General features: G+C 43.9%; 4 protein-coding genes across 8 annotated transcripts; 2 read left to right on the top strand and 2 right to left on the bottom strand.

Moving 5' to 3' along the window:
• Positions 1-264: 264 nt before the first annotated feature.
• On the bottom strand, positions 265-2,717 carry LOC124303112 (heat shock protein 70 B2-like). The gene has a single exon (XM_046759930.1). The coding sequence runs from the start codon at positions 2,484-2,486 to the stop codon at positions 561-563; it is 1,926 nt and encodes a 641-aa protein (XP_046615886.1). The 5' UTR covers positions 2,487-2,717; the 3' UTR covers positions 265-560.
• A 485-nt stretch (positions 2,718-3,202) lies between these two features.
• LOC124303111 (heat shock protein 70 B2-like) lies at positions 3,203-5,661 on the top strand. Its single transcript, XM_046759929.1, has one exon. It carries the CDS (start codon positions 3,435-3,437, stop codon positions 5,358-5,360), a length of 1,926 nt encoding a protein of 641 aa, XP_046615885.1. The 5' UTR covers positions 3,203-3,434; the 3' UTR covers positions 5,361-5,661.
• Positions 5,662-5,786: 125 nt separating this feature from the next.
• On the top strand, positions 5,787-7,290 carry LOC124303127 (peptidyl-prolyl cis-trans isomerase FKBP2). Its single transcript, XM_046759972.1, has 3 exons — positions 5,787-6,379; positions 6,683-6,795; positions 7,048-7,290. The coding sequence occupies exons 1-3, from the start codon at positions 6,215-6,217 to the stop codon at positions 7,226-7,228; spliced, it is 459 nt and encodes a 152-aa protein (XP_046615928.1). The 5' UTR covers positions 5,787-6,214; the 3' UTR covers positions 7,229-7,290.
• Positions 7,291-7,370: 80 nt separating this feature from the next.
• On the bottom strand, positions 7,371-12,483 carry LOC124303109 (exonuclease 1). 5 transcript variants are annotated; one of them, XM_046759924.1, is made up of 10 exons: positions 12,005-12,483; positions 11,420-11,539; positions 10,949-11,210; positions 10,479-10,694; positions 10,024-10,320; positions 9,653-9,854; positions 8,577-9,233; positions 8,344-8,486; positions 8,158-8,270; positions 7,371-7,925 (listed from the first exon to the last, which is right to left on the bottom strand). In XM_046759924.1, the coding sequence occupies exons 1-10, from the start codon at positions 12,163-12,165 to the stop codon at positions 7,907-7,909; spliced, it is 2,190 nt and encodes a 729-aa protein (XP_046615880.1). In that variant the 5' UTR covers positions 12,166-12,483; the 3' UTR covers positions 7,371-7,906. The 5 variants fall into 5 exon arrangements, with proteins under 5 accessions (XP_046615880.1, XP_046615879.1, XP_046615881.1 ...); XM_046759923.1 differs by having other exon boundaries at positions 8,344-9,233; positions 12,005-12,173; positions 12,275-12,482; XM_046759925.1 differs by adding an exon at positions 11,710-11,885 and having other exon boundaries at positions 8,344-9,233; positions 12,005-12,127.
• Positions 12,484-12,490: the final 7 nt, after the last annotated feature.

The following is a 12,490-nucleotide window of genomic DNA, read 5'->3' as shown; positions in this document are numbered from 1 at the left end:
GAAAACATTTGAATGTGTGCTATCTGCCCCAATTGATTTTTAACAGATTCAACTAGACGAAGTTGACCGTCGTAAGTCACTTTGAAATGATACTATTCTCTAGTTGATAATATAGCTGCGCTAATATTTGTGCTGCAAACAATACTTGAACTAATGATACTTGAATTAGTAAATATGAGAAGGGCTCTGGAAAGAAGGGAGAGAGAGGTGTATGAATATGAACATAAAATAGAGATGTATGAAAAAAAACCGGCTTCAATATTATTTATGTACAAAAAATTTGTTCATTTTATTTGGTACTGTTGGCAATCATACGCATTCACTCAGATTCGGTTACATTCCATTATTATAATTCGAATGACACTTAACTAAGCTTACATAAATCATAACGCACAATTATTTACAAATAAATTACAAATCATCAACAGTGGATAAAACAACATCAGTCTGATAGGAACATTCAGTACAGCTACAATGAAAAAATTAGTAAATGAAAGATGACTTAGATGCGCAGTGAGGAGATTCGGCAGTCGTAAGGGACTCGATAAAAGTTTAGGTGTTTAGTCGACCTCCTCGACGGTCGGCCCCGAGTTCCGTCCTCCGGCTTGCCTGAACTGCGCACCGCAGTCTTGAGGGCCGGCAGGTCCGGCGCTGTTCTGGTGAAGCTTGGCCATCACCGCGGAGCATTGTTTCTGAAGCGCCTCGAGCTTGTGTTGGTACTCGTCCTTCTCGGCGAGGGTGTTGTTGTCGAGCCAGCGGAGCGTCTCCTCGCAGAGTCCGCTTACCTTATCCCTGTCCTCCTGGGGGAGCTTCGCCCCGTGCTCCTGCAAAGCCTGCTTGACGTTGAACAGGTAGCTCTCGAGTTGGTTTCGAGCGGCGACCCTTTCGCGTTGCTCGTGGTCCTGCTCCTTGTACCGCTCAGCCTCCGCGAGCATCCGGTCGATTTCCTCGCGGGACAGCCGACCCTTGTCGTTTGTGATTCTCACGTCGCTGCTGCGACCGCTCGCCGTGTCTTTGGCGGTCACGTGAAGGATCCCGTTGGCGTCGAGGTCGAAGGTCACCTCGATCTTGGGTACGCCGCGAGGTGCCGGGGCGATTCCGCTCAGCTCAAATCGCCCGAGCAAGTTGTTGTCCTTGGTCATCGCCCGCTCACCCTCGAACACCTGGATCGAGACCCCGGGCTGGTTGTCCGCGTAGGTGGTAAAGGTCTGCGTCTGTTTGCAAGGGATGCGAGCGTTGCGCTCGATGATGTTGGTCATGACGCCGCCGGCGGTCTCGATGCCGAGAGAGAGCGGGGCCACGTCGACGAGGAGCACGTCCTGGAGGCTGGAGCTGGCGTTTCCATCCCCACTGAGGATGGCCGCCTGAACAGCGGCTCCGTAGGCCACCGCCTCGTCGGGATTTATGGAGAGGTTCAGCTGTTTGCCGCAGAAGAAGTTCTGCAGAAGCGATTGGATCTTCGGGATTCGCGTCGAACCCCCGACGAGGACTATGTCGTGAATCGCCCGCTTGTCCATCTTCGCGTCGGCCAGCGCCTTCTCGACCGGGGCGAGGGTGCCGCGGAATAGGTCGGCGCAGAGCTCCTCGAAACGCGCCCGGGACACCTTCGTGTAGAAGTCGATGCCGTCGAAGAGGGCGTCGATCTCGATGCTGGCTTCGGTGCTCGACGAGAGCGTGCGCTTCGCCCGCTCGGCCGCTGTACGCAGTCTGCGGAGCGCGCGTGGGTTCATCCTCATGTTCTTCTTGTACTTCCGCTCGAACTCGGCCGCGAAGTGCTCGACCAGCCTCGAGTCGAAGTCCTCGCCGCCGAGGTGGGTGTCGCCGGCGGTCGCTTTCACCTCGAACAACGAACCCTCGTCTATCGACAGGATCGAGACGTCGAAGGTTCCACCCCCGAGGTCGAATATCAGGACGTTTCGCTCGCCCTTGAGGTTCTTGTCGAGGCCGTAGGCGAGGGCCGCGGCCGTCGGCTCGTTGATGATCCTCAGAACGTTGATGCCGGCGATGGCGCCGGCGTCCTTTGTCGCCTGTCTCTGCGAGTCGTTGAAGTAGGCCGGGACGGTGATCACCGCGTCCTTGACCGACTGGCCCAAGTACGCCTCGGCCGTCTCCTTCATCTTCGTCAGCACCATCGAGCTGATCTCCTCCGGGTTGAACCGTTTCGTCTCGCCGCGGAACTCGACCGCGATCTTCGGTTTGCCCCCTTCCTCGACGACGCGGAACGGCCAGTGCTTCATGTCTGCCTGGATCTTGGGGTCGTCGAATCGCCGGCCGATCAACCGCTTCGCGTCGAACACCGTGTTGCTCGGGTTCATCGCGACTTGGTTCTTGGCCGCGTCTCCGATCAGCCGCTCCGTGTCCGTGAACGCCACGTAACTCGGCGTTGTTCTGTTTCCTTGGTCGTTGGCGATGATCTCGACTTTACCCTGCTGCCACACTCCGACGCACGAGTACGTCGTTCCCAAATCAATTCCGATTGCTGGCATCTTCGCTTCTTTTACGTTTGCGTATATACCGTTATGCTTTTCACCAAACAACTTCGCGTTCTTGATTGCTTCGAATAACTTGCTTTCAACTGTCGCGTGTTTCGCTTTGATGCGTTTCGTTTCGCTTGCGTTTGAATACTGCCGGGCTCTGCGTGTCGCCGCCTATTTATACTCCCGCCAGTATTTCCCGAGTCGCCGCGAACGTTCTAGCAAATGCCAGGCTGCCGATACGTTCGCCTCGTTCGTTGTCATGGATACGACGCTACACTGCGCCACGTGATATCTACAGGCTGTCATCGGCGCGTGGAACGTTCGATGCTCGAAACTTCCATCGCGTCGCGATGGTTCTTTCGTGTCTTCTCTTGATTTGGCCCACTAACGCAGTAGCGGTGTTGTCCGGGCGCTTTTCGAAAATCTGAAAATCAGTAGGGTGATTCTGTAACTCACTATGAACCGTTACCCGCTCATTCGTCGATTCGCGAAACTTCCTAGGCGCTCGTAAGCCCGCAGATGAATGTATTTCCAGAACATTGAGCTTCTGGAACTTACCACTCACTGATGGAAATATGCATTCCGGCCTGTATGTTCTAATTGAACAGTTGAACAGAATTGATCAATGGAAGTTTCGAGCATCGAACGTTCCACGCGCCGATGACAGCCTGTAGATATCACGTGGCGCAGTGTAGCGTCGTATCCATGACAACGAACGAGGCGAACGTATCGGCAGCCTGGCATTTGCTAGAACGTTCGCGGCGACTCGGGAAATACTGGCGGGAGTATAAATAGGCGGCGACACGCAGAGCCCGGCAGTATTCAAACGCAAGCGAAACGAAACGCATCAAAGCGAAACACGCGACAGTTGAAAGCAAGTTATTCGAAGCAATCAAGAACGCGAAGTTGTTTGGTGAAAAGCATAACGGTATATACGCAAACGTAAAAGAAGCGAAGATGCCAGCAATCGGAATTGATTTGGGAACGACGTACTCGTGCGTCGGAGTGTGGCAGCAGGGTAAAGTCGAGATCATCGCCAACGACCAAGGAAACAGAACAACGCCGAGTTACGTGGCGTTCACGGACACGGAGCGGCTGATCGGAGACGCGGCCAAGAACCAAGTCGCGATGAACCCGAGCAACACGGTGTTCGACGCGAAGCGGTTGATCGGCCGGCGATTCGACGACCCCAAGATCCAGGCAGACATGAAGCACTGGCCGTTCCGCGTCGTCGAGGAAGGGGGCAAACCGAAGATCGCGGTCGAGTTCCGCGGCGAGACGAAACGGTTCAACCCGGAGGAGATCAGCTCGATGGTGCTGACGAAGATGAAGGAGACGGCCGAGGCGTACTTGGGCCAGTCGGTCAAGGACGCGGTGATCACCGTCCCGGCCTACTTCAACGACTCGCAGAGACAGGCGACAAAGGACGCCGGCGCCATCGCCGGCATCAACGTTCTGAGGATCATCAACGAGCCGACGGCCGCGGCCCTCGCCTACGGCCTCGACAAGAACCTCAAGGGCGAGCGAAACGTCCTGATATTCGACCTCGGGGGTGGAACCTTCGACGTCTCGATCCTGTCGATAGACGAGGGTTCGTTGTTCGAGGTGAAAGCGACCGCCGGCGACACCCACCTCGGCGGCGAGGACTTCGACTCGAGGCTGGTCGAGCACTTCGCGGCCGAGTTCGAGCGGAAGTACAAGAAGAACATGAGGATGAACCCACGCGCGCTCCGCAGACTGCGTACAGCGGCCGAGCGGGCGAAGCGCACGCTCTCGTCGAGCACCGAAGCCAGCATCGAGATCGACGCCCTCTTCGACGGCATCGACTTCTACACGAAGGTGTCCCGGGCGCGTTTCGAGGAGCTCTGCGCCGACCTATTCCGCGGCACCCTCGCCCCGGTCGAGAAGGCGCTGGCCGACGCGAAGATGGACAAGCGGGCGATTCACGACATAGTCCTCGTCGGGGGTTCGACGCGAATCCCGAAGATCCAATCGCTTCTGCAGAACTTCTTCTGCGGCAAACAGCTGAACCTCTCCATAAATCCCGACGAGGCGGTGGCCTACGGAGCCGCTGTTCAGGCGGCCATCCTCAGTGGGGATGGAAACGCCAGCTCCAGCCTCCAGGACGTGCTCCTCGTCGACGTGGCCCCGCTCTCTCTCGGCATCGAGACCGCCGGCGGCGTCATGACCAACATCATCGAGCGCAACGCTCGCATCCCTTGCAAACAGACGCAGACCTTTACCACCTACGCGGACAACCAGCCCGGGGTCTCGATCCAGGTGTTCGAGGGTGAGCGGGCGATGACCAAGGACAACAACTTGCTCGGGCGATTTGAGCTGAGCGGAATCGCCCCGGCACCTCGCGGCGTACCCAAGATCGAGGTGACCTTCGACCTCGACGCCAACGGGATCCTTCACGTGACCGCCAAAGACACGGCGAGCGGTCGCAGCAGCGACGTGAGAATCACAAACGACAAGGGTCGGCTGTCCCGCGAGGAAATCGACCGGATGCTCGCGGAGGCTGAGCGGTACAAGGAGCAGGACCACGAGCAACGCGAAAGGGTCGCCGCTCGAAACCAACTCGAGAGCTACCTGTTCAACGTCAAGCAGGCTTTGCAGGAGCACGGGGCGAAGCTCCCCCAGGAGGACAGGGATAAGGTAAGCGGACTCTGCGAGGAGACGCTCCGCTGGCTCGACAACAACACCCTCGCCGAGAAGGACGAGTACCAACACAAGCTCGAGGCGCTTCAGAAACAATGCTCCGCGGTGATGGCCAAGCTTCACCAGAACAGCGCCGGACCTGCCGGCCCTCAAGACTGCGGTGCGCAGTTCAGGCAAGCCGGAGGACGGAATTCGGGGCCGACCGTCGAGGAGGTCGACTAAACACCTAAACTTTCAACGAGTCCCTTACGACTGCCGAATCTCCTTACTGCACATCTAAGTCATCTTTCATTTACCAATTTGTTCATTGTAACTACTTTGAATGTTCCTATGAGACTGATGTTATGTTTTATCCACTGTTAATGATTTGTAATTTATTTGTAAATAATGTGAGTGTCAGGTTCATACATATATAAGTTTTGTCTAAGTCGTTCAGATTATTCAAATGGATGTTACTGAACCGAATGAATGTACAAGCATTAGTTAGAGTAACCACAAAATAATAAAGAATTTTTGTAGTAAATTCTTCATTTTTCAATCAAACTTTCCCTCATCATGCGATCTTGTAAACGCATCGGTGTAAACATGTATAACGAGTTATCAAGTGATGAATTGTAATTATTTTGAAATGAATAACAATTTCCATAAAGCAGACAATGATGAAATAAATTCTGTTAGTGTGTGACTATTCATCGGTGAAAAAGAAATTGTAAACTTAGAATTTTGCACTTCTGGTAACAATCCTTGATCAAATGTACCGGAGTATACTACTAAAACTTTAATTTCCCAACAAAATTACAGTATATGGTGTTAAGAAAAATTTTACTTTACCATAATTCTAAAGTAGTTCGTCCTTTGAGTCGCACAATTGGCAGCAGTTTAGCGAACACGTAATTGTACTTCCTACCCTGTGCAAATGACGGTTGTTTTGTGCAGCGATCACCAGAATGCACAACCTAACCTAACCTCTTATGTCCGATATAAATCCAAAATACGTGACCAGTGTTTGTATATTTACGGATAAAAATTATCATTCGGTCTAAGAATCGAACAACGGTAACTTATATTGTTGAAGAATGAAGAGTTATCTGATATTCTTGGGTTCAGTTTGTTTGTCACTGTCACTTGGTGCCAATGTCAATGACGGTACGAAGAGAAAATTACAAATTGGCATAAAAAAACGAGTGGACAAATGTAAAGTCAAATCGAAAAAGGGGGATACTTTGTACGTGCATTATGTGGTATGCTTTTTTTACCCGGAGTTATTGTGAAAATTCTACAACGATTATACAATCACGGAGTAAAATCAGTGATACAATCATTCAATATTTTTTTTTTCGAAAATCTGGCCAAAAGTTAGGAAACTTTATTTGCAGAATTATTTGCGTCATGTTACAAATTCAAACATTTTGTTTTTCACTACCGAAGATTTATAAAATATTTCGGGAACGAAAGCACTATTAATTTCTTATGTTTAATGTTTTTGATTCGTAACAGTATTGTGTCCTCTACTTAATAATTTTCTCACGTTTCTTCGATTTCAGGGAACATTGGAAGATGGTACAGAAATTGACAGTAGTTATATTTATGGTGAACCCTTGCCGGTGACTTTAGGCTATCGTCAAGTCATCAAAGGATGGGAACAAGGTCTCATGGGGTACTTACAATTTTAATTTTTTCCAACTTCCAGAGCGTCATGTTATTTTATATCCTAGAATCTCCTTTTTTATATCATGCCTTGTTAATTAAAGGCATATTCATTCAGCGAATATTTTAGACATATAATTTTCTGGCATATTTCTCAGCTTTAGTTACTGAACTTTGCTTCATTTTTTGCAACATTTGTGATTTCGTTAAATTTGAATATATCAAGGAGGATCGTATACTGTTTAATCAATTTTTTTTGTAGAATGTGTGAAGGAGAAAAGAGAAAACTTGTAATACCACCAGATCTGGCTTATGGAACACCTGGCGCATTACCAAAAGTACCTCCAAATGCAACTGTTATATTTATAATAGAACTCATAAAACTTGTGCCAAAAGAAGAACTGGAAGAAGTTGATGACGTTGTTATTCGAGACGAACTTTAATGCTTCTTACTAATTGGTCAAAATATTTTTATCTGATATCGAATAAATTTATATTTCGTTGACATGCATTTTCTTTTCACTGAGTGCCCAAAAACATTCACAGTTCAAAACTTAAAAAAACGCAAATTAAGTTGATCACAGATTATCAAAAATATGTTTATTTCTCATTATTAGAGGTATTTGATTTGCAAAAAAAATGTACATATGTAAGTACAATTGTCTAGGAACGATAAATTAATGAATCACATTGAATTGGTCGTATCTTCGAAATTATGCTGTATAAGATCGATATGGACTATACTGAAAAATTATTAGTACTATACTATCTTCAGACATAACGTGTGTGTGAACAACTTAATATCGTATAGCCAGACACACTGTTTGGATTTGATATTCGTAGAAAAATCACATGGTAATTGCGTCAGTACCTTGCGAGTCGCCCTTACGTAGAAATATTTTAAACAAATTATTTAAAGTCATTCTAACTCAACAAACAACATACTTAATCTGCATATACAAATATTTAGTTAGCGACTGTTTCAACGTTATAAATAATCAAACTGCTCCCTTTCATTGTTTGTATTCATTATATTATTTAACAATATGCTTAACAATGTATTTTTGAACCCGCAATCCATGTTGCTTAATGCACCCTGTACGTTTAGCTAAATCTGAATTTCAATGTTGAAGACCAGTTCTGGAAAAGTAATTGCATTAAATATTTTATTTGTTGATTTCGATATGATGCGTGTTTGAAAAAAAGTGAAATCAATGAAATGATGATACACTGAATACTCAATATTAAAAAATTGGTGATCGACAATTTTTTTTAAATTCATCGATGCCAGAAACGGACAAATAATATGCAGTCATTATTAGGGTACGCAAAAAGGCAACCTGAATCAGGAACAAGATATTAGCAAGCTTACTTTTTCTGAAATCCAAATGAGCTGAGCAGACATTGTTGTCCTTGTTCTACTTGAGACTTTCTTTTCACAGGTTGAAATTTTTTATTTACACTTCTGGTCCGAGGTAGACGATTCTGAAATTATGTATACTCATTGTTAGAACTTAGAAAATTTTGAACAACACACACATTAAGGTTTGAAGTATACCGTTTTAGCAGCTCCTTGCATCGCCCTCAGAGTTCCATTATTTTGGCTGTTCAAAACACCAATCGACAGCAATGCTGTGGAGCTATTTACTTTGGTGTTTTTCCATTGCAGTAAATTGGGCTTCGTATAATTTGGCTGGAGATCTTTTAAACCATTTGCAATACTTGAATTTCGCGTATTCACAGGTAAAATAATATCCCTGTCAGTATAAACTATGTCTAAAGAATTTACACCTGAAGTTGATTCCTCTTCTGCTACAGGTAAGGCACCATGCATCTCAGTTACTGTTTCTTCGTACGTCGACTCAGATATGCACGACTCTTGTATGACTGCATGATTCTGTGATATTTCCATTCTATCTTCAACAGCAGGAATTCTTTTTTCATTTTTAATATCTAATTCTTTACACTCTAATTGTTGATCATCTGTTCTGGAAAGCAGATAATTGTCATATTCTAATGCTTCTGCCTTGTATGTCTTAGAGTCAGCGGATTGGTACAGGCCATAGCACTTTTCCGTTGCGGGATAGTTAGCTGTTGCACAATTTTTGAAATTTGGTTGCTTGGGTAAATCAGTAGTTTGTGCAAAAAATTTACTCTCTGTTAAAATATTATTGTCTACCACAGTCGGCCGAAATCTAGCCAAGTTTCGAAATTTAGAACGGTTCTTGCCTTTATCCAAAAGGCTAGGAGAAATCTCTAGAGACTTAGTGGTCTTTGCAAACGGATTTGCCCTCCTGACTAATATTGGGGACTTTTCTCTCTCCTCTAAACCAGACGTATCTAGTTGGAGATTAGATACATCAACATCACTACATGAACGTTTGTTACTCTCAGATTTGTTTCTTGTATATAATTTAATCATTTCTTCCTGTTCCATCTCGTTAACTTCTAAAATCAAATTAGGTTCATTAGTTCATACTTTGCCAAATAAAATTCTTTAATTTTTTTCAATACCTCTGACAAAAGCTAATGCTGAAGTTCATCATGCCAAACTCACGTAAAAAAATAAAGATATAATTTGTGTCATTATTTGTTGCCAATGGTGATAACAGAGAGTGTCACTACGAAAATGAAGTTAGTGATTACACTTTGGAATTATTTTGCCACTATTTCTTTCCATTGTAAATTACGATCTGGCTAGCGTTGAACATATTATAAAGGTAGCGAATAAACTCCCTGTACATGACATTCTCTTTGCACGTTTTTTGTGTCATTTACAACAATTTCCAACAAATGTTCAGTAAGTGAAATAACCTGATTTTTCAAACCATGATTAAATGATTGAAGTAAAAATAACAAGAAAATACCTTCATAACTGCGCTTAGGTGACGTTAACGGTCGTGCAATGTCAGATGTTTTAAGAATAGTAACTTTGCCGAATGTATCAGGCCATAATGTTGTCTGCTTGTCTTCTTTTGGTGGTTTTTTATTGATTTTAAAATCTGTATTCCAAATGCTGTCATGTTTTACTACTGGTGCAGCTTTCCAAGAATTGGTTCTTCTTATACTCTGGAAGAAGTGTAAAGTATAATAAATGAAGTTTGTTAAATATGCTTTTGTAGCGTAAAGAAATGAGTATTATATACAAGAATTTTGTGGAGCTATATAAGAGAGCGTATTTGGTTGAAATCAACATTGATGTGCTATGAATGCAAGTAGATTTGGTTTTTTCATTCACCTTCCCAGATGCATAAGTGTCAGGATCGTAATTGTGGATCTTCTTTAGAGACATGGGATCGTAATTGCCGATAGCTAACTGCCAAGCTAGATCATCAGGCATTTCTTTGCCTGCATAATGCAATTGTTCTGGAGTGACATCAGTTGTAGGGGGAGTGAGGCGTACTTGCTTTCTTTTGAAAGGGCAAAATACTAATTGGTGTTTAAATGTAACATCTGCTCGGAGGAATGCATCCCTATACTCAATGGAAACATCTAGGGATTTCATGTTAAGGTATGAGGGCAACCTCGTAAGCGCCTGCAAATAAAAATCCGTGGAAAAAACACAATACAAAACAGTGAATACCATTTAAAAAAAAGAATACCCATTTCAAACTTGCAACTTTATAATACAAAGTGAAGTATTCAATATTAAATTAGATGATGTTGAATACATTGAGAACAACTGCAGAGTACCTTATGCATGTCTGTTTCAGCGGTCTTGTTAATGAACTTGCACGCCTTGACCAGGCCAATGCCTGGCAGCGAGGGCAAATAATCGCAACCTGATAGAATACACATATAGCGGAATTTGTCCATGCTAAAGTGCTCGGACCGCACACCCATTGCTAAATGAAACCGATCTTGTTCGACAAGTACACCATTACCTGTGACATCCATCTTAAAGAATATCTGCAGTGTGGAGTAATTTGTATTAGTAACACATTGGTGCAGTTGATATGACGATCTACCTGGCATATTTAACCACTAAACATTAAAAATAAAAATTGTAGCGGCTGGTGTGGGATTTTAAGATATATAGCAGTGATGCGCCACTATTGGAATTAGAGTTGCAATTTTTCAATTTTAAGTAATTGCCAACTTTGATTAGTAAGGTAATCAGATGAAAATACCAAAAATTTCAACATTTGTCTGACGTGATTCACCTTTTTGCAACCAAATAATGTAAGGTCACTATCCTCTGTAATAATAACATCTGCTATGCCAGAAATGTTTAAATACGCTAGCTGAGAATCTGCTTCATATGGTGCTACAATGCAATCAATGTTGCGTTCATGGCATGCTTTGATGAGATTCAATGCCATTTCATGCGATATGTCAATTGACCGTCTTAAAAGATTTTTTCCATCTGCCACTTGACCAAGGCGTATTAATTCAGCAGCTTTTTTACGGTTCTTGTCTCTCAGTCTGAAAAAATATTCATTTCAATGAATTGTATAAGGCAAGTGACAGTGTAATATTTCTGATAAGTTTAATTGATTATTCTTCTATGGTTTATTGACGTTATTTTTCAATACATTAGAAACAACGTGAATCTTAATTTTACAAGGTTCAAACTGCATTTGATAGTAGTAAACAATAAGTCAAGTTTCATGGACTTATATATTAATACTCACTCTCTTCTCTTAGATTCTGTATCTTTTTTTGCAGGCAAATGACATCCATCAAATACTAGTATTGGTTTAATGTTATTGCCAAGCAGCATATTAACAAACCTCATACAATATGTAACATACCTAGAATAAAAATGAGTAAGTTTGAATATTTACTTAATCCACAGATTGTCAGATTTTAGATAATTTACAAATTCATTCTATTCAACATATGTTATTTAAAAACAAATGCAGAACAATGTTTCAAGGACTGACAAAATACAACAGACTGCGACTGATTTTGCTAGTATTACTTGAAATACAAGTAGAGACCGGAAAATTCAGCATGCAGGATATTTCATCTCTCCATAGCCATTTCAGACAACATACAGGACGAGTGTTGCTGGTTCGAAATCAATTTGATGGCCTTCGAACACAGTTTCAAATAGTTTTAAGGATGTATCCGGATGATATGTAAAATACTGTGAGTCTATAATAATCAATCCTTATGTTATGATAGGTCGGTGTTCAATTCTATTGGCTGAACATGGATATTTCACAGAATAGATATAATTTTATTCCGAGCAAGAAAGAATAAGAATATCTTACGCATCCGTGGGTTGTCCGAGAGCCAATTTTTCGGCACATGAAAAGGCTCCTTTGTGAAGCCAGCAATAAGTGTCAATAGCTACCGTCCCTCCGGCAAATTGACTGATATTGCCCTTCGTCGATGCTTTCTCCAAAAACGGGAGTAAACCGGTAATCCCCATTGTGTCCACTTACAATTAGCCAAAAACAAAGTTGACAATATATGGCTCGCCAGATTTATATACATGTATGAGGGGTACAGTTAGAGATTGATATTATTCATGTAAGTACATTATTCTTGTAGGAGAACACAAAAATCCCACGCCGCAGCAGCGGACTCCATGATATCTGTCAGAACTGGCCAACGTTGTAACTAAACCCACAACTGTTCTAGCCTTCCAATGATTTTTGGCGCGAATTAGAGCCATACAATGTGCGATTATCGATTGCGTTCACTATAAACCCTAAGAAACTAAATTCTCATTAGGCGTTAAATGAAAATCAGGT

The sequence above is a fragment of the Neodiprion virginianus genome, chromosome 4 (assembly GCF_021901495.1).
Source record: "Neodiprion virginianus isolate iyNeoVirg1 chromosome 4, iyNeoVirg1.1, whole genome shotgun sequence".
NCBI classification, from domain to species: Eukaryota; Metazoa; Arthropoda; class Insecta; order Hymenoptera; family Diprionidae; genus Neodiprion; species Neodiprion virginianus.
Note: the sequence above shows the minus strand (reverse complement) of the source record. Positions and strands in the feature narration are given on the sequence as shown.

Bases quoted from the DNA above. Each gene is read 5' to 3' on its own strand.
- LOC124303112 (XM_046759930.1), bottom strand. From the start codon at position 2,486: ATGCCAGCAATCGGAATTGATTTGGGAACGACGTACTCGTGCGTCGGA.
- LOC124303111 (XM_046759929.1), top strand. From the start codon at position 3,435: ATGCCAGCAATCGGAATTGATTTGGGAACGACGTACTCGTGCGTCGGA.
- LOC124303127 (XM_046759972.1), top strand. From the start codon at position 6,215: ATGAAGAGTTATCTGATATTCTTGGGTTCAGTTTGTTTGTCACTGTCA. The intron at 6,380-6,682 runs GTATGCTTTTTT...CTTCGATTTCAG, and splicing joins CTTTGTACGTGCATTATGTG to GGAACATTGGAAGATGGTAC. The intron at 6,796-7,047 runs GTACTTACAATT...TTTTTTTTGTAG, and splicing joins TGGGAACAAGGTCTCATGGG to AATGTGTGAAGGAGAAAAGA.
- LOC124303109 (XM_046759923.1), bottom strand. From the start codon at position 12,165: ATGGGGATTACCGGTTTACTCCCGTTTTTGGAGAAAGCATCGACGAAG. The intron at 10,321-10,478 runs GTACTCTGCAGT...TTTTATTTGCAG, and splicing joins CTGAAACAGACATGCATAAG to GCGCTTACGAGGTTGCCCTC. The intron at 9,855-10,023 runs GTGAATGAAAAA...CACTTCTTCCAG, and splicing joins ACACTTATGCATCTGGGAAG to AGTATAAGAAGAACCAATTC.